Raw genomic sequence first — 18,942 nt, forward strand, 5'->3', positions numbered from 1 at the left:
ACCAGTAAAGGGTCCTCACTTCTCCAAGGGCACCTCCGTCCTTCCAAGAAATCTGGGTTTTTTTCTGGTCACTTTTTCAGCCAGAAGTCACCAAGTCTCCTCTCAAGTAGCTACTGAGCTACCCCACCCCCACACAATGGCCTGGACCCTTCTCCTGGCCTACTCGACCCCTGACTCAGTCTCCGGAGGAGCTTTCAATTACTCACATCTCGCCCACTAAAAACCTGTCCCTGCCCTGCTCAAAAATCTTTCCTTAGCTCCTCATCACCTCTAGTTCAAGTCAAAGCACTTTAGCCTGACATTCCAGGCCCGTCAAACATTTATCTAAATTTTAGATGAATGATTGTAATTTTAGAGTCAAAAATATATTGACCTTACTTTGTAGCAGGTGCTGTTCAAAGGACGGGAGATGCCACGATGAATAAAGGAGGCCAAAGTTAGGTGTTCCAGACAGTTTAGCATTAATCTCAAACTTGATCCTGTTCTAGGCACTGAGGACCCAAAGTGAAAAAGAAAGGGTGACTCCATTCTTACCTCCACAAAGCTTTCATGAGGAAAGCAGATTACAGCAAGGAAGCAAAAAACCAACCAACCAACCAACCTTAATTTCAGATTGCCATAAATACTATTAAGAAAATACAGAGTAATGGGGTGTGGGGGACTATTTTCTTTTAACTTGTTATTATGGAAAATTTCAAATGTACAGAAGTAGACAGGACAATGAAGTCCCATGCACTTGTCACCCCAGCTTCAACAACCATCAACTCATGGCCAGTCCCGTTTTATCCACTACCCACTCACTTCTCTAAAGCCAATCTGGAGGAGCTATCTTAGAAAGATCGGGGAAAGCCTGTCAGACTGGTATCTGTGCCAAGGTTTGAATGATGAGCATAACATCTATTCGAAGATCAGAGGGAAAAGCATTTTCAGGCAAAAGGACAGCAAGGGCAAAATCCTGAGATGGTAAAGAGATTGGGGTGTTTGAGGGTAAGTGGAGCTAGACAGAAGTGGATAAAGAGGAGTGTGTGTGTGGGGTGAGGGGGAGTGACGTCAGAGACGAGCAGGGTTAGACCATGTGTATGTAGCCCCTGGGCCATGACAAAAGGTTTGGATTTTTTTTTTCTAAGTGTAATGGGATCTCATTGGAGAGTTTTAAACTGGAATGAATCACTTCCAGGAAGCCTGGAATGCTGTAATAGCTTTCCTATACTTTCAGCATAAAGTCTGTGCTCTTAACTTTAAGGATAGGAGACTTTCTCCTCTCTTTGAAGTCTAGATAAACTAAACTGCTTTCACTTCCTCAAACCAGGCAATATTTTTTCTGCCTCTAGGCCTTTGCCCTTGCTGTTCCCTCTGCCAGAAAAACTCCCATTCCAGTTGGCTTCTATTCATCCTTAGCTTAAAGACAATCATCACCTCCTGGAAGACTTTCCAGGCTGGGGCAGGTGCCTCCTCAGGTTCCCACAGCTTCCTCTGCACTACCCATCCCAAGCTCTGACCACTCTGAATTGTGGTTCTGATTGTGTGTGCATCTCCTTCCTTTGATGGGGGGGGGGGATGAGAGCAGGAGAATAGAGGTCGGGTATGTTAACTGCGGAAAACACAATGCCCTCTAGCACTGGGCCTAACACACAAGAGAGCAATAAATGTTTATCCTGGTTGTTGGGGGAAGGTTGTGAGGACTGGTACGAGTGTTGGCCCTTGTACCCCTTCTCCAGATGTAAGCTGATCCCAACCAAACTGAGAATACTCGATTCGCGCTAGTCCGCAGTCCCTGTGCGCATGCGCCAAGGTCAGGCTTTGGCGGGGGGCCCACGCCCCTCATATGCTAATCACTGCGCTCAGGAGTATGGCCCCTCCGGGGAATATGCAAATCAGCCCTTCCAGCGCCGGAGGCCTCCCATTGTCCCGCGCTAAGATTATGCAAATAAGCAGACTTCAAATCCAGAATCCAGACCGAGCTAGCACCCCCACCCCCAGCGCATCCCATTTGCAGTAAGGCGCGTTCAAGCTCGCTCACGCACGCACGAGCCTTGCAGTTTCTAGTTCCGTCGAGCTGCGGACTGTACCAAGTAAACCCGGACAGCGAGGGGCAAAGCCAGGAACCCCCTGTGCGGGCCTCGTCCATGGCCCGACTTGGAGAGCCCCTCTTCCCACTGTGCTAGAGGAATGGTCTATCTCGCCGCGCAAGCGCCCTAGGCTCTTCACGCCCCTTGCACTCCCTCCTAGCCCACTTGCAGCGCAGGCGCAGAGTCCGGGCGTGCAGCCGCTGCTGCCGAGCCGGAGCGGGGGCCACCAGCGCCGGTGAGTGTTCGGGATGGAGGTGCGCGGGGCATGCTGGGACGCGGGCTCCAAGGCACCGCTGCATGATGGGAGTGACGGCTCCGGTCACCGAGGAACCGGCAGCGGTCTTGGGCCGTGATGGCCGGAGGGTGAAACCTAGGCTCCCCTTTTTACCCGCACGCAGCTCCGTGCCGCCCTGGGGCATCCTGGGAAAACGGGATGCCCTACCCTAAAGCATTGTGGGAGTCTGTCTGCTAGTCGTTATGGGCCTGGTGCATTCTGGGATTATCCCGGCTTCTTGTGGGGAACTGTCCCTTTTGTCACACACTCTCCGCTGAGCATCCTGGAAGCCTGGAGTGCTTCGACGAAGAGCGCCTTGGAAGGTGGTCATTACAGTCCCGAGGCATCCTGGGGGAAATTGCAGCAGGGCATTGTGGAGACTGGTCCTTATAGTCCTGTATAAGGTTTTGCTCTTGCCTCCTTGCCCTAGCATTGTGGGAACGAGTGCCTGTTAGGTTCGCATATGGCATCTTGTGAGTTGGTTGCTATAGGCTTAGGACATTGTGGGATCTTGGGCACTGTGTATACTTTATGGTAGTGAGGGACCCTCATTTATGCCCCTCTAAGATCGTGGGAGCCAGTCTGGCCGCCATGTTCATTGTATGAATGGGGCTTAGGCACCAAGGAATGCCTCCAGCCGGCATGGAATGCTGTGGAAGGAGCTTTGTGTGATGCGGGTTTGGGGAAGTGTAGGCTGGACTAGTGAGCAATGTCTCCTGGTAATCTCATTGGAAGTTCTGATTGTCCCTGGTATATGATTGCCAGTTAAAACAAAGAACACCCAGTTAAATTTGAATTTCAAATAAACAACAAATAATTTTTAATATACCTATGTTCCATGCGATATTAGGAATGTACATTTCTAATAAACTATTTGTTTATCTGAAATTCTAATTTAACCGGGCATTGTATATTTTTATTTACTAAATCTGGCAACCTTATCTTGGCATAAAATAGAATTCCCAAATTAAATGAGGTCCCTTAGGCAATAGGGTATTACGAGAACTCTTCTTCTGCAAGGTATGAATCCTCTCTGCCCTTAAAGCTCAATCCAGGGGTCTTTAGAAAGCTCACCTGCCAGCATGATGCCAGCTTTCTCAGGCCCAAGCCTCCTCCGGCTTGAATCCTAATCTTTTTCTTTTTAGTCCACAGCATTAAACTTGACCTCTATCTATGCTTTGAAGGGATCATGTGTTTTCCACCATATTATCCACTGCCCAGCACAGGCCTTGCATATAAGCGGTGCAGCTGTATGTGCAGTGTGTGTATGTGTGTGTGTGTGTAGGGAGGTACTGATGAAGAGGGAGAGACAGGAGAGAAGTCAGAGAAGGCTTCTTGGAAGAGGTAGAGATGGTGTTTGGGAGGGGAGAAGTACAGAGGTTCTTCTGTTTGAGGCCAGCTTTGGAGGGTAAGGTTTCTTCAGTCAGACAAGAGGGGAGAAGCACATTCTTGACAGCAATAGCAGGATTTGCAAAGACCCACAGATGTGAAAAGTCCTGGTGTGCACAGAGAGAGGTGAAAAGTCTGGAATGGCTAGAGTTTATAAAGGGTTGGGAGTGGGAGTAGTAATAGCCACTGTTAATGGAGGACCTGCCACATACCAGCAATCTGTATGAATGAGCCTACTGAATCTTCAAAAAAATCTTTTCAGCTGATGGCTCATTTTAAGAGAGGTAGGATGACAAGGCTTCAAATCCTAGTTCACCCATCTACCAGTTGTTATGACATTGGGCTATCTGCAAATCCTGTTTGTACCTCAGCTTCCTCATCTGTACAAAGGATATAATAATCTGTCTCAACATGGTTACAAGTACATAAATTAAGCCCTGGAAGCCATTTTTGTACCAAGAAGGAAACAGGCTAGAGAAGGTAGGTTATTTTGCCTGAAGCTACACAGGTAGAATGTGGCAGATTTAGGATTCCGACCTAAACACCATCTTGATACAGAATTTGGGCTAACATTTACAAATGAGTTCAACCATACTAGTTGTTGAACTAAATGCTGAACTACTTCTAGGCTGGTTGGTATATCACTGCTACACCAAGTAATCCTACCCCCAAATGCCACTTTGGACTCTTCCTCCAGCCCCGGACTTTCCCACAATCCAGCAAGTAAAGGGTTAATGCCTGGCCTAGGAGCATGTTCCACTCTCAGTTCTGATTGGTGCCCATGTTAGTACCCACTGTTAAATATTTGGAATATTACCTTTCCCCACCCCACTGAATGAAAACCTCAGACAGCTTTGTTGCCTAGAGGGGCAGAGCCTACAGTCAAGGCCCTGTAGGCAGTGAGGGGTGGAGCTGGGGTCATCTTTGCCTTGCTCACAGCACTGAGCACCCTGAGTCCTGGGGAGGCAGATGCTATGTAAAAATTTATTGTGTCACCACAGGCCTTTCCTTCCCCTGTCCAGCATTCCTCTCTACCTGTCGACATCCTGCATCAGAGGACTTGTGGCCGAGGTGTGGCTGTGGAAAGCTGGCCAGGGAGGGACACTGCCCAGCTGCTGCTCTGCTTCTGTCTCCTGTCCCCTCCCCTGGCCATGACAGAGACCCGTGAGCCAGCTGAGACTGGAGGCTATGCCAGCTTGGAAGAAGATGATGAGGACCTCTCTCCAGGTGAGATGGCCTTAGAGGTGGTGGTGTTGGCTTGAATATCATCCTGGTTTGGGATTGGAGCTCCACTGAGAAATCTTGAGGGGGAGTGGCTCCTTGTCTCACTAGGTGTTCTGTTGTGATTGGGACTTGGTGACCTGCTGTGAGATCCTTTCCTGCTGAGACTTCTGGGGGTTGTAGATTGGCTGGGATTTCTCTCCTTGCTGTGATCTCTTTCTTTGCTGGAAGTTCTAGATCGGCTGTGGTCTCTCTTCTTTCTGGGAGTTCTAGATTGGCTGTAATCTCTCTCGTTGCTGGAAGTTCTAGTTTGGCTGTGATCCCTTTCTTTGCTGGAGGTCCAAGTTCGTCTGTGATCTCTCTGTTTTCTGGGGGTTCTAGATCGGCTGTAATATCTTTCCTCACTGGGGGTTCTAGGTTGGCTGTGGTCTCTTTCTTTTCTGGGGGTTCTAGAGCGGCTGTAATAGCTTTCCTTGCTGGAGGTTCTAGTTTGACTGTGATCTCTTTCTTTGCTGGAGGTTCGAGGTCGTCTATAATCTCTCTCTTTTCTGGGGGTTCTCGATTGGGTGTAATAGCTTTCCTTGCTGGAGGTTCTGGATCGGCTGTGAACTCTCTCCTTGCTGGAGGTTCTAGATCGGCTGTGATCTCTCTCCTTGCTGGAAGTTCTAGACCATCTGCAACTTCTCTCCTTGCTGGGGGTTCTAGATCGGCTCTGGTCTCTCTTCTTGCTGGAGGTTCTAGATCGGCTGTGTTCTCTCTCCTTGCTGGGAGTTCTAGACCACCTGTGACTTCTCTCCTTGCTGTGAGTTCTAGATCGGCTCTGGTCTTTCTCCTTGCTTGGAGTTCTAGACCATCTACGACTTCTCTGCTTGCTGTGAGTTCTAGATCGGCTCTGGTCTCTCCTGGAGGTTCTAGATCGGCTGTGATCTCTCTCCTTACTGGGGGTTCTAGACCATCTGTGACTTCTCTCTTTGCTGGGTGTTCTAGATAGGCTGTGGTTTCTCTCCTTGCTGGGAGTTCTAGACCATCTGTGACTTCTCTCTTTGCTGGATGTTCTAGATCGGCTGTGGTTTCTCTCCTTGCTGGGAGTTCTAGACCGTCTGCAACCTCTCTCCTTGCTAGGGGTTCTAGATTGGTTATAACTTTTCCCTTTGCTGCAGATCCTGGACTGGCTGTGTCTTCCCATCTGACTGGGAGTTCCCTTTCGGGTACGACTTCTTGCCCTACTATGATTCCTCTTACAACTGTGGCTTCTCACCCTGCTGTGGGTGCTCTTCCGACTGCGACTTCGGTGCCTGCTAGGGGTGCTAGACTGGCTGTGACTCTGGGGCCTGCTGGGTGCAGTATCCTGGTTGTAACTCTCAACCCTGCTGGACACTTCAGTTGGACTGTAACTCCACTTCCTGCTGGGGGTGATCATCTGACTATGGCTCTTCACCCTCCTCGATGATGATGGAGATTGGCTGTAACCTTCCTCCCTGAAGGGAGTTCTAGTGGGGCTATAACTCTTTGCCCTGCTAGGGGTTACAGCCAGGCTGGAACTCTTCCCCATACCTGAGGCTCCTGGTGGGCTTTCGCTCTTCTTTCTGCTCGTATTTCTAGGCTGGCTCTCACTCCTTTCCCGGTTGTTGCTTCTTGGTCTGCTGTAACTCTTCCCTGCCCTCTGGTTTTGCTGGGAAGTAGGAGTTCTCACCCTGCTGGGCATACCTGATCTGGCACCATGAGTTCTTATCCTGCTGGGAGTGCTGGTCCTGTTGGCTGACCTCTTGGAGCTGCGGCTTCCCCTCCGGCCGGGAGTTCTGCCCCGGCTGCGCGTGCCTCTGTGCCGGGGCCCCTTTACCCCGCTGGCCTTGCTGGCTTTGCTACTCCTGGTGTCAGTGCTGGCCCTGGTGTCGGTGCTGGCTTTGCTAGGTGTTCGTGCCCTGCTGTGAACTTGGGACTTGCTGCTAGGCTGGTTAGAAGGGGCTGCCTTTGTATTTGCCCATTTGGTAGATTTGGAACTGCTTGGGCTCGTGACAGAGTTGGGGGCTGTCGATGGCTTGGTGGACACTGAGGAGCTGCTGGGCATCGCCGATCTGGTGGTCTTCAAGGACCCAGGAGGCTTGGGAGACGCTGTGGGCGTTGAGGGTCCAGTGGATGCCTGAGACATGCCAGGCTTCGAGGTTCTTGTAGGTGGAGAAGGCATGGTGGCCACAAAAGGGCTTGTGGTTCTGGAAGTCACAGTGGACATGAAAGGCCTGGTAGCCATGGGTGACGACTTGATTGTCTTTCCCAGGCCAACTTCATGAAGTCACAGTAAGCAGTGAAGACCCTGGAGGGGATGTGGTGTGAAGTCAGAGGTGGGAGGAGAAAGAGGGGTGGGGCCCCAGTCCCCAGCCCAGAGCTGGAAGTATTTCCTATTTTGCAGCCATTCAGCAAATGCCTCCTGAGGCTGCCTTACGGCTCAGCATTGCTGGAGACACAGAGATGGGTCAGACCCAGGTCCTGCCTGCCAGGAGTCTCCAGTCTAGACCCTGACCATCACTGCCCAGGCAGTCAGAACGTATTAGGGGGCAGGGAAAGCCTAGATGAGAGAAACACTGACCACCTGGGCAGTCAGGGAGGACCTCACAGAGAAGGTGACATGGAGCTAGGGCCTTAAAGAGGAGCAGGAGTTTGCTAGTGGAGAAGGAAGAGGTCGCTCCCGGTGGGAGAAGAACAGAGGCAAATACCTGGAGGAGGGAAAGCAAGGCCTCGGGGCCACCGGTGTTCATTCAACCCATGTGTCCTGTTGGGGACAGTGAGATGAGTCAGACCTTCTCTTGAGGGGTTCCCAGCCTGATGGGGGAGACATTCTGGGGCCCAGATGGCTACAGCCATTAGGACAGTGACAAGGAAATGGATCCAGAGTAAAGGGAACAGGGGAGAGACGACTAGGGACATCAGGGGTAATTTCATAGAGGACAGGCCCTGTGCTGGATCCTGAATGATGAGTAGGAGGTTACCAGGCAGAGTAGGGAACAGCATTCCAGTCAGAGGGACTAGCCCACGCTAAGGCCTCAGGAAATATTTGTTCAATGGCAGAGACAGCAGGACAGGAACAAGTAAGAGACAGAGGAAGCTGCAGGGAAGGACGTTCAGCAACTATAACCTATTCTTCTAAGCTAGGTGATGCTGGGGACCCAACAATGAGTCAGAGCAGGCCAGCCTGCTGGTCTAGTGAGGAAAGGACTTTGGAAGGGCACAGCCCTGAGGACTTGGGGCTAGGATAGTTGAAGGGCAAAAGAAAGTGACTTGGGATTAGGAGATCTGGGATGCCCTCACCAGGGAGGAAGGCCTCCTTTTGGGTCCTAAAGGATAACAGGAGACATTCCTAGCAGAGGGGATGGCATGTGTGAAAACCTCAGAAAAGATTTCTCAAATTGAATGCCAGGTGCAAAGTGTTCTAGATGCTAGGGGCACAGTAATGAACAAGATGAAGTCCCTGCTTCTGGGGACAGGCAATAAACACACAAGCAGGTGTTGTATACAATAAACCGAGGAGAATAATAAAGCAGATTTAGGGGCATAGGGTTTGCTGGTTAGACAGATTGGCCAGGGTTTCACTGAGGTGACACATAAGCAAAGACACAGCAGAGAGGAGGGATCAAGCTTTAGTCCATCTGCAGACAGGATGGCCAAGGCCCTGAGGCAGGTGCCTGCCTGGGGTGTCAAGGGACATGCAGAGCCCGTGTGGCTGGCTCAGTTGTAACAGGGTCGCTGTGGGCTGCCCATGGAAACTGAGGGAGCGGGGCCAGATAGATGGAGGGCGAGGCTTTTGCAGTCCTAGGACATGCTTTTGGCAGGCTCCTGCCTCCAAGCCTGAAGAAGTGGTATCTTCCCACCCTGCTGCTCATGTCCGCACCCCCTTTAACAGCTGCTCGTGTCACCCTTTCCTGTACATTGACTGTATATTTTTTTCCTTTTTTTAACCTAAACTTGTATGAGGCATGTTCTTCATACCCATGAAATCACAGTAATATATCTATACTTACAAGGAAATATTTTAACTCACTTAATTATACATTTATATTTATAAAGCCACATTTATCAAAATGTGTATATATATGTATGTGTTTTAATTTGCTTAAATATCTGTTCCAATGTTTGTCTAAATTGATCCACTTTAAGATAGAAAACAAACTTAAGGTTACCAAAAGTGAAAGGTGGGAAGGGATAAATTAGGAGTTTGGGACTAGCAGATATACTATATATCTGCTAATATAGGTATAAAATAGTATAACTATACTATGTATAACACTACTGTATATAAAATATATAAACAACAAGGCCCTACTGTATAGCACAGGGAACTATATTCAACATCTTATAATAAACTATAATGGAAAAGAATCTGAAAAAGAATACGTATTTTTATACTTATGTATGTGTAAGTGAATTGCTTAGCTGTACACCTTTAGTTTAAAAAATAAGATCCCGTGTAGGCCATCACCGTATTTAGCTTTCCCTATTAGAGTTGTGTGACTGGAGGTGAGTGAGTCGCCTAACCTCTCTGTGTCTCAGTTTCCCCATTTGTCACTTAGGGATAATAATAATACCTCCTTCAGGGTTGTTGTGAAGATTAGTTGAGTTAATATATAAAAAATGTTCTTAAAATAGCAGTGGACACTGTTGTCATTTTTATTGTTCCTACTTCTCCTACTTTGTTCTTTTTAAACCCCCAGGATGCAGTTCTTGAAGATATTTAGTTGCTTGACACCTCGATACTGAGCCTGTGCTGTGTGCCGGGCTCTGTTCTGTGAGATGGGGAGTCATCTGTGGGAAGAAGAGGGTTGTGGCCCGGCTACCCTCTCCATACCATGGAGAGTCTGAACTGGACTCCAGGAGGCAACAGCCAGGCACAGCCCTGTGTCCTCTGAGGCCACCATCTTTCCTCATCCATCCCCTATAGGCCCAGAGCATTCCTCTGACTCCGAATACACTCTCTCAGAGCCGGACTCCGAAGAGGAAGAAGATGAGGAGGAGGAGGAGGAGGAGACCACTGACGATCCTGAATATGACCCCGGCTACAAGGTGAAGCAGCGCCTGGGCGGGGGCCGGGGGGGCCCGTCCCGCCGGGCCCCCCGTGCCGCGCAGCTCCCGGGCCCCCCAGCCCAGCCCTGCCAGCTCTGTGGCCGCTCACCCCTTGGGGAAGCCCCCCCAGGCACCCCACCTTGCCGGCTCTGCTGCCCTGCTACAGCCCCCCAGGATGCGCCAGCCCCTGAAAGCAGGGCCCTTGGGGAGGAAGAGGAGGAGCCACCTCGGGCTGGGGAGGGCCAACCAGCCGGGAGGGAGGAGGAGGAGGAGGAAGAGGAGGAGGAGGGCACTTACCACTGTACGGAGTGCGAGGATTCCTTCGACAACCTCGGGGAGCTGCATGGGCACTTCATGCTGCATGCCCGGGGTGAGGTGTAGGCAGGGCCTCTACCCAGGGAGCTTGGCAGAAGGGGTGGGGTGGGTGGGGTGGGAGAAGGGGGCTGAGGACATTGGGGTGGTCGCAGTGGTCATAGGGATGGGGTCCTGCCAATCTGTGTCGTCTTAGCAGTAGATGTGTGAAGGACAGAATAAAAGCCAAATTCTGTGTGTGTCAGTCCAGGGTGTGTTTGGTGTGTGTGCGTATATGTGTGTGTATGTACATGTGAGGCATGTGCCTGGGCATTTATCTCACCCTCCCCAGGCCCCTTCTTGGGAAACCTTAGGATCATTGTTGCCAAGGTAATTAACATTACCTAAGTGCATGTGTTCAACGTGGTTTCCTTGTACTTAATCACAGACTCCATGATGTACTGGGTCAGACACAACAGAATTTTGTTTCTCGTTCACACAATAGTTCAGGGTGGGTGTTCCAGGTGGACAGGTTCCATACGGTGATTTGAGGACCCAGGCCATCCTGTGAGCCTTTTGTCATTCACATGGTTATGGCTGGGTTCTGCCGGTAGAAGAGGAATAGAGAGCCCAGAGAGGTACGCACATTCTCTAGAAGCCCAGCCCAGACGTGGCGCACACTGCTTCCATTTCCCTTCCTTTGCTGAGAGACTAGTCACATGGCCACAGCTCCCTGCAAGGGAGCCTGGGAGAGGCAGCCTAGCCAAGTGCCCAGAAAGCAGAAGAGAGTTTGTGGAAGACAGCTAGTGCTCTCTGCCACTTCGTCTAAGAACCATCACAAAGAGGACTTTAATTATAATCATAGCTGTGCTTTCTGAGTGCTTCCTGGGTGCCAAGTGCCAGTCCAAGAGCTTTATATATATTGACTCATAGAAGTTGTGCATCTAGGAACTTACAAAAATAGAACCTTAATTATAATTACAGCTGCCATTTCCCAGCACTTCCAGAGTGCTGCATTTGATTTGCATGAGATCATCGGGTCCTTAGAATAACTCTGCAAAGTAGGGACTGTGATCCATTAGTTCATTTAACAAGTATTTTTGAGTCCTTGCTGTGTGCTAAGCACTGGGAATTCACCAGTGAAGGAAAAAATTCCTTGTCTTCATGAAGCTTCCATGGAGGAGGGAAGGGGCCACTGGTGGGGACAGATGGTAAATGAGTTAAGATGTTGCCTATGCTGGATGGTGGTAAATACTGTGGAGATAAATCAAGCAGAGAAAGGGGAACAGTTCTGGAAGAGGGTACAATTTTAAATAGTGTTGTCCTCCCTAAGGAGGTGGCAGAGACCTAAGCAGAGACCTGAAAGGGGGAGGGAGGGAGCCAGCCATGCACAGCAGGTGTGGGGAGGCAGGAGCCTGCTCCACCGGTCAAGGCCAGAGGGGCCGGAGAGGCAAAGGTGGCAGAGCCAGAGCAGTGAGGCCAGAGGGGAGCAGAGAGCCAGCTCATTACAGCCTTCTTGAAACATTGGCTCCCACTCTGAGATGGGAGGTACTAATCCGCAGAAGCTTGGCACCAAAGCTTCTTTGAAAATAGAAGCCTAATTATTATAATAGCTACCATTTACTAAGCATTTACTGTGTGCCAGGCTCTAAGGCGCTTTACGTGTGTTAACTCATAGAAGCTTGGCAACTAAGAACCTTCAAGAATAGAACCTGAATTACCGTAATGGCCATCATTAAGTCAGCGCTCACAGCGGACCAGGCCCTGGGCTAAGAGCTGTATATGGACAATCACATCGGATCCTTGTGAGGTAGGGACTGTTACTTATTTACTCATTCATTCAATGGTGGTCTATTGAGCACCTGGGAGATGCAGGCAATATTTGGGGAGCTGGGGATAGAGTGGTGAAAACAGTGAACAATAATCCCTGCCTTTGTGGAGGTTGTATTATAAAGAGGAAAACAGGTACTTGAATATTTAAGTAAAATATATATAATGAATGGAATGTTAGAAGGTTGTAAGTACTGTGGAGGCAAAGGGGAGGGGAGTGGGGAGGCTCGTGTGTGTGTGTGTGAAGCAGTTTCAAGTGGCGTAGTCAGGAGAGACTTCACTAAGAAGGTGACATCAGAGCAGAGACCTAAAGGAAGGGGAGTAGGCCACATGGCTGTCTGTGGGCACAGCGAGTGCAAAGGCCCTGAGGTGGGAGGCTGCTTAGAATGTTTGTGGGAGCGTACTCAGGGCCACAAGGCTGTTGCTGAGGAAGGCAGGGGGAAGACTGGTGGGAGGGGAAGGGCAGAGGGGAAGAGGGCCAGGTTGTATAGGCCATTATTCCGACTTCGGCTTTCTCTCTGAGTCTGAGTCATTGTCATAATCCTTAGAGGCGTAGGGGCTATTATCATGACCATTTTACACCTGCTGTAACCAGGGCACAGAGAGCTTGAATAATCTGCTAGAGGTCACACAGCTAGGAAGCAGCAGAGCACAGGTTTGAACCCAGACAGCTGGATACAGGGCACACAATCTTAGCCACTAAGCCACACACCATAAGTGGCTGTCCACAGCCACCATCTGATGTGCAGGAGTATATGTGGTCACAAGAATTACTGAGGTTTTTAGAATCACATTAGTTACCAACAAAAAATGGGCAGATTTGACATAAAAATGGCAGTTTCTGGCTTCTCTGTGCAATCAGTTGCTGAACCCTCAATCCCACGGGGCAGTAGTTTGCAGGAGCTGAGTCGGGGGTCATGAACTATTATTAATGGGCCATTCCCTCCCACATGCCCAGTCCCCACTGTCTGCCATCTGGACCCCTCACACCCTGCTTGCCCCAAAGAGTATTTGCATTTTGACGCCTGTTACAGGACCTTAGACCACAGCATCTTTTACAACCCATGCTTTTCATCCTAGAAGCTCAGAATCTCAGAACGTGACATTTATCCCCTTTGAGACTTTCCTAAGCGCTATAGCTGAGCATCGCTGAATCTCAGAATTGTCAAAGCAGAAATTCACAGCTCATTAAAACCACACTGATGGATTTTATTTCCTGGGGCAGCATGCCTAAGCCCTCTTCTGCCTTAGGGTTTTCTAAGCACAGATGTAGGGAATTACCCATTCGTCATAAAAGTTCGTAAGGATCACAAGAGACTAGGGATCAAGACACCTTGGTCTGCTGCCAGTGGGGTCATTCAGTTCTTCAGGGCCCAGTCAGTATATGGAAACCAGGCTAGGAATTCCAAAGAGGATTCAGTACCGGAAATTGGTTACACGGGTATTAGAAGGCTAAAAGCACAAATGTGGAAAAGTCAAGTAACTGAGAAATTAGTGTCTGCAAGAAGCTCCCACTTATAGGACTGGGGTACAGAAAAAGAAGTGCAATGACCAGAACCCAGTGGGAGCTTGGAGGATGGGCCACGTGCGGCTGGTGCAGGGACCAGGGACAAGGTGCCACAAAGCTGCTGCAAGAACCTTGTGCCAAGTATAGAAAGGAGCCCGAACTGCTGCTGGAGGGGTTCCAGCAACAGCCCAAGGCAAGGTAAGGCCCTTCCCTCTTCCAGCCTTCCTTCTGCCCATACCTTTTGTGGGAAGAACTTAAGGAAGCCAGCTGTCCGGGGAGTCTGGGAAGCATAGTTGTAGAAGGCCCAGCATCCCGGAGCAGTGTGGAATGGTGGGCTGAGGCTGAGCTAGGTAAACAGCTGGGCACAGTCAAGGAGTTATTTTTTGAGCCGCCACAGTAAGCGCTGTCCCAGGTTCTGGGGAGGAAGCAGTGAGGAAGACACCACACTTGTTCTCAGGGGTTTGGATTTCAAAGGAAGGACACAGATAATGACATAAACAAGAGTGATAATTCCAGGTGTTGGAGAATTCTAGGAAGAAAGTACATCAGAGTGAGGGTTGGTAGTGCTGTTTTAGCCAAGGAAGACCTCCCTGAGGTAGCAGGTGTTGAGACCTGAATAATGAGGAGGTAGCCTTGCAAAATTCTGTGTAAGCAGGAAAGGCAAAAGCCCACCCGGCACGTGCAGCTGGAGTGTAGTGAAGATGACAGAAAGGGAGCTGAGATTTCATAGTGAGCTGGGACCCAGTCACTATTGGGTTTTGTGGGCCCAGGTAAGTTCTTTGGATGTTATCTATGGGATGCCATTGGAGGGTTTTAAATGACTGATGTAAGCTGATTTACATACACACAGGGAGTGGTCCGTTGTAGAGACTGGTGAGGGGGCAGCAGTGATAGCTGACCCAGCCTCCTGCTACCTTGTTGCTCTGCCATCCTGTGGTTGCTCTCATAGTTCACGATGGCTGGATACCATGTTCACTTTCCAGGCAGGAAGGTGGAGGAAAGGCAAGTTCCTTTCTGAAGCTTGAAGACTCTACCTAGGAATTTAGTCAGAACTCAGTCACATGGCCACATGTAGCTGCAAGGGAATCTGGGAAATGTAGTCTTTGTAGCCACCATGTGCCTGGCTAAACATTGGGAGATAGCTCAGTCTCTGCCACATCCATCTCACCTGTGGGCTTTCAAAATACTCCGTTCAAACAGAGCCTATGATTGCTGTATGCAAGGCATCGACTGCTGTCTCTAGGGGCAGGGCAGGTAATGTGAGGGAGTAAAACTGGCCCAGTGGAACTCAGCCCAGGGTTGGGCCTTTTAAGAGCTGAAAATAGGATCTTAATGGGATATCTGCCAGTGTTGGCCAAATACAACAGGAAGCAGAAGGTATCTCTGTTTGACTCCAAACCAGTTTCCCCACAGGGCCAGGCCAGCTCTGCCCTGAGCTCCCCACTCCCTGTGCCCTTATGTTCTCTGGAAATTCCTGCTCAAAAGCCAGAGTTCCTTGTTTAGACATTTTAATATGGACCTTTTATGTTTTTAGATACTATTTCTGTTTATTCATGCCATCTCACCTACACATATAAAAAATATTCCATGACCAGAATGGTACATAAGATTATTTAAATGAATAAATTATCTGGGGAGGAGGGCAAAGCCATCCAATGCCATGGCCCCTCCTTGTGTGGGAAAGCCTGGCAGAAGGCAGGAAGAGATCATCGAATTGCAACCCCCGCAAATTCAGAGTACAGCTTCCGATTTTGCTGCCCCATCTCCAAAGGCCCAGGCTGCTCTGCGTCTGGGACCCAGTCATGGCATTACAGGCCAGTGATACCTCACTCTCCCTGCCCCCTTTCAGGCACAAATCCAGGGCAGTTTGCTCTTAAAGTCCCATTGCATCCATCTGGGAAAAATTAATGGTGATTACACAATCTGCAGCTAGTCGCAATTTCAAACTATTTAATTGGGAATGAGGGAGATATGAATAACAGTTTTCCCTCTTTCTTGTTAATTTTTTTTTAAACAAAAGGTCTTACTATTGTTTGATTTTACTGTTTCCCTGAAGGCTTTTGTGTCCTCCAAAGACTAAAGCTCTAAATGAGCATCTTCTGAGTCCTATTTATCAGGAGCCCTTTGCCTTTCCGGGGAGGGGGGGGGGAGCAAATCCCTCTGAGGCTCCTATCCCGTATCAGAGGTGGGTCCCACCAGCCAGAGTCCCTATGGCCCTGAGTAGGGCTTCAGCCACACTCAGAGCTCCCCCCGGGCATGCCGGATGTAGTGTTGATGCAGCCCTGCTTCCTGGGTAAAGTCCTGACCACACTCAGTGCAGGCGAAGGGGCCCGGGGAGGCACGGGCCTCGTGCACCTGGCGGTGCCGCCTCAGAGAAGCAGCCTGCCCAAAGGTCTTGCCACAGTCAGGACAGGGGAAGGTGGGCTGGGTGGTGGTGGGTGCAGCTGACTGGGAGGGTCTGGCTGCTGGACCGTGGCTGCGCTGGTGGGCGATCAGGGCCTTGGAGGAGGGGAAAGAGCGGGCGCAGGTGAAGCAGATGAAGAGGACCCCCTGCAGCTTCTGGGCCACGAAGTCCGCTGGGTGCTCCCGCTTCATGTGACGCTCCTGGAACTTGGAATCGGCGAAGGTGATGAGGCAGCGGGTGCACTGCAGGGCCCCCAGGTGGCCTAAGGGACGTGGGAAGAGGTTGAAGTCTCCAGGACCTCTGCCAGCTCCAGAATCATGCCAGCAATGAACATGCGGTGCTTACTATATGCCAGACGCTATGTCAGCACTGGACAGCAGTACAGGCAAACTATTATTGGACCTGTTTTACAGATGAGCAGACTGAGGCTCAAAAAGGTTAGGCCCTGGTGGACAGTCACAAAGCTGGGAAATGAAATAGTGGAGTCAGGTCTGGAACCCAGGAGTCTGCCCTTCCCACAGGGCCATGTGATTAGGGCACAGCCTCTGGAGCCAGACTGCCTGGAACTGAATGCCAGTTCTGTGGCTTCCTGGGCAAGTAAAAACAGTGTTTTCACCTGGAAAACACTGTTTTATCTACTTCATAGGGCTGTTGGAAGGAACAAATGAATTAACTTATACAAAGTGCTTAGAACAGTGCTACACAGTGGTTTGCAATAATTATTGCTGAGAGAGAGAAAAGCAGCCCCACAGCCAGAGCTGGCCTGGCACTCAGAGCTGGGCCTTGGCGTTCTCCTGCTGAACATAAACAGTTTAACAGAACATCATCAGACAAGGCCGTACTGTGACTGAGGTGAGTCAAGACAAGACCACACCATAATGCCATCTGTACACAGACAAACGTGAACACTGTCCAAACCACAAAAATGGCCAAACACCCACCTGTCCTGGCTAATATGCGTGCCGTGCCGGTTGCTGCTTTACCAATCAGCTTGAGCTGTGCTTTGTTCCTCCCTCCTTCTAGGTAAGATTTATTGAGACAGCCAGCCACATAATTGCCCCCACTTCCTGGCAGCATCCATCCAGAGTAAAACCCCTTTCTTGAACCTTTCCCCAAATCGCTTACCACAAACCCATATCCTATAATAAATCCTTATTACAGAGATGCCCCATGGTGTGTGTGCTTCCTCAACGCAGTGAGCAGTAAACCCAGCTTGTTCCAACTCCAGGTATGTCCCTGTGATCTTTGGCTGGAGAGCACTGACACTGTGGCTCTCATTGTTACAAATATTTAACCTCTCTTTGCCTCAGTCCCATCATCTGAAAGTGCTAATTATCAACTGCAGAGGGTCTGCAAGGACTGGATAACAAATGTTAAACTCTTAGAACGCGCCTAGCCCATAATAAGCATTCGGTAAAAGCTGTTGCTTTTTTCCTGTGTCTAACTGGCTACTTTCATAAACATCAAGCTTTCCATTTTTCTGCCGTTAGTCCTCACACCAGCCCTATGAGGTGAATAGTGCCAACCCCTTTTAACAGACAGAGAAACAGAAGCCCAAGTCACACGGAAAGTCTGGGGCAGAGTTGGGATTGGGGCTCTCTGCCTTTTCCCAGCCACCTCTCCCACTCTAAGTCTCTCTGGATGCTGCTCAGTGCCTCTGAATTGCATCCCCTTCATGCTTATGTGGACAGAGCAGAGGGAGTATGTCTGAGGGTAGTTAAGGGTAAGGGTGGGGGAGGAACAGCTTCTAGGAGGGCAGCTCGGGGGCCATTACAGCTCCTTCCCAACAGGCAAGTCCTGTCAACGCCTTGGACACTGAAATGCTCTAGTAATCCTTTTAGCTTCAGCTTCTGCACCCCACCCTCCTCTGGTCGGCAGTACTCACAGATGTCGCCTTCTGGACTTTGGAGACTTCTTTCCTTGGACGAATCCTGCTGCTCCATGGTCTCTTTGGGGTGCGGGTCCTCCGTGGTGACTGGGACACCTCTGGTCAAGAGAAGAGCACGCAGGACATAATAGTAAATCAACTGAAGTTGCTCATCGCAGCCGGCTTTAGAGGGCCCACTAATCTTACGACCTTTGACTGGCTCTCCTTGCCAGCCTTTGACCCCCATGATACCATCTCCTTGGATTTTAACCTGATAAGAGTGCTCACTAGAGGAGATTCAATCCTCCCGAAAGATTAGACTCCCCGGGTTTGTGGCTCCCCTTAGAGTCTTCTTACTTGCTTGAGACCTCTGACCTATGCTTCCTTCATTAAACTCCCTGAACTCCGAGCGCGGGACTCTTCATCTTTGACACAGCCTCATCCCCTTTTCTCCCACGTGTCTTGAGGCAGGTAGTGGTACCCACGCTTTAGCCTGCCTCTTCCCAGGAGACATCTTCCTTTGACATCCCGAAACTCCTGTTCCACCCAAAGCTCCCGCTTCCCACGCGCGCTTTCAGCCGGTGTATCCCGCTGCCCCAGGCATTGCCCTCGGCTCCCTGCCAAGGCGGGTGGCTCAGGCCTCCGCTTTTCTCTGGACAGCAGGGGACTGCCTTTCGTTGCGCCTGTCAGTCGCTCGTCTCAGCGCCGTCACCCGAAGGGAAGCGAGGTAGGGCCCACCGAGTCTCAGGTGGTTTCCAAGGCCTTCCGCCTGATGAGACTTTTGAAGCGGAGATCCCGTAATGCCATCCGGCGGTGATGAAGTAGCGCCAGCCCGGCCCTCAAAAATAACGGGAGGGGTCCTTCTCTGCACTGGGGTGCGTAATGATGACGTTGCAAGCCACCCGTGCCGTACAGACCTAAGCGTTTTGCGCAAGTGTGGTAGGTGCTCCTGGCGCGCACGCGCTGTGGCTCCTTCATTGTTTAAGGCCCCGTACAGCGAGCGCCCTTCGGCCGTTCTGCGCAGGCGCCGTAAAGGGC

At 50.3% G+C, this 18,942-nt stretch overlaps 3 protein-coding genes across 5 annotated transcripts; 1 reads left to right on the plus strand and 2 right to left on the minus strand.

Annotated features, from left to right (window-relative positions):
- Positions 1 to 4,826: 4,826 nt before the first annotated feature.
- Positions 4,827 to 10,403, plus strand: ZNF428 (zinc finger protein 428). Its single transcript, XM_074369513.1, has 2 exons — positions 4,827 to 4,959; positions 9,884 to 10,403. The coding sequence occupies exons 1-2, from the start codon at positions 4,884 to 4,886 to the stop codon at positions 10,384 to 10,386; spliced, it is 579 nt and encodes a 192-aa protein (XP_074225614.1). The 5' UTR covers positions 4,827 to 4,883; the 3' UTR covers positions 10,387 to 10,403.
- Positions 4,919 to 7,645, minus strand: SRRM5 (serine/arginine repetitive matrix 5). Its single transcript, XM_010946770.2, has one exon. The coding sequence runs from the start codon at positions 7,199 to 7,201 to the stop codon at positions 4,919 to 4,921; it is 2,283 nt and encodes a 760-aa protein (XP_010945072.2). The 5' UTR covers positions 7,202 to 7,645.
- A 2,911-nt stretch (positions 10,404 to 13,314) lies between the features above and the next one.
- On the minus strand, positions 13,315 to 18,939 carry ZNF576 (zinc finger protein 576). Of its 3 annotated transcripts, none has more exons than XM_045510547.2 (3): positions 18,643 to 18,939; positions 17,923 to 18,023; positions 13,315 to 16,299 (listed from the first exon to the last, which is right to left on the minus strand). In XM_045510547.2, exons 2-3 carry the CDS (start codon positions 17,978 to 17,980, stop codon positions 15,872 to 15,874), a joined length of 486 nt encoding a protein of 161 aa, XP_045366503.1. In that variant the 5' UTR covers positions 17,981 to 18,023; positions 18,643 to 18,939; the 3' UTR covers positions 13,315 to 15,871. The 3 variants fall into 3 exon arrangements, with proteins under 3 accessions (XP_045366503.1, XP_010945069.1, XP_010945070.1); XM_010946767.3 differs by having other exon boundaries at positions 18,390 to 18,939; XM_010946768.3 differs by having other exon boundaries at positions 18,262 to 18,939.
- Positions 18,940 to 18,942: the final 3 nt, after the last annotated feature.

The sequence above is a fragment of the Camelus bactrianus genome, chromosome 9, assembly GCF_048773025.1.
Source record: "Camelus bactrianus isolate YW-2024 breed Bactrian camel chromosome 9, ASM4877302v1, whole genome shotgun sequence".
In the NCBI taxonomy this organism is placed as follows: domain Eukaryota; kingdom Metazoa; phylum Chordata; class Mammalia; order Artiodactyla; family Camelidae; genus Camelus; species Camelus bactrianus.

Excerpts from the sequence above, each read along its gene's own strand:
- ZNF576 (XM_010946767.3), bottom strand. The coding sequence starts at position 18,418 with ATGTCTCCTGGGAAGAGGCAGGCTAAAGC. Across the intron at positions 18,024-18,389 it reads GGGAAGAGGCAGGCTAAAGC|AGGTGTCCCAGTCACCACGG; the intron begins GTGGGTACCACT and ends TCTCTTGACCAG. Across the intron at positions 16,300-17,922 it reads AAGTCCAGAAGGCGACATCT|GCCACCTGGGGGCCCTGCAG; the intron begins GTGAGTACTGCC and ends CACGTCCCTTAG.
- SRRM5 (XM_010946770.2), bottom strand. The coding sequence starts at position 7,201 with ATGGCTACCAGGCCTTTCATGTCCACTGTGACTTCCAGAACCACAAGC.
- ZNF428 (XM_074369513.1), top strand. The coding sequence starts at position 4,884 with ATGACAGAGACCCGTGAGCCAGCTGAGACTGGAGGCTATGCCAGCTTG. Across the intron at positions 4,960-9,883 it reads TGATGAGGACCTCTCTCCAG|GCCCAGAGCATTCCTCTGAC; the intron begins GTGAGATGGCCT and ends CATCCCCTATAG.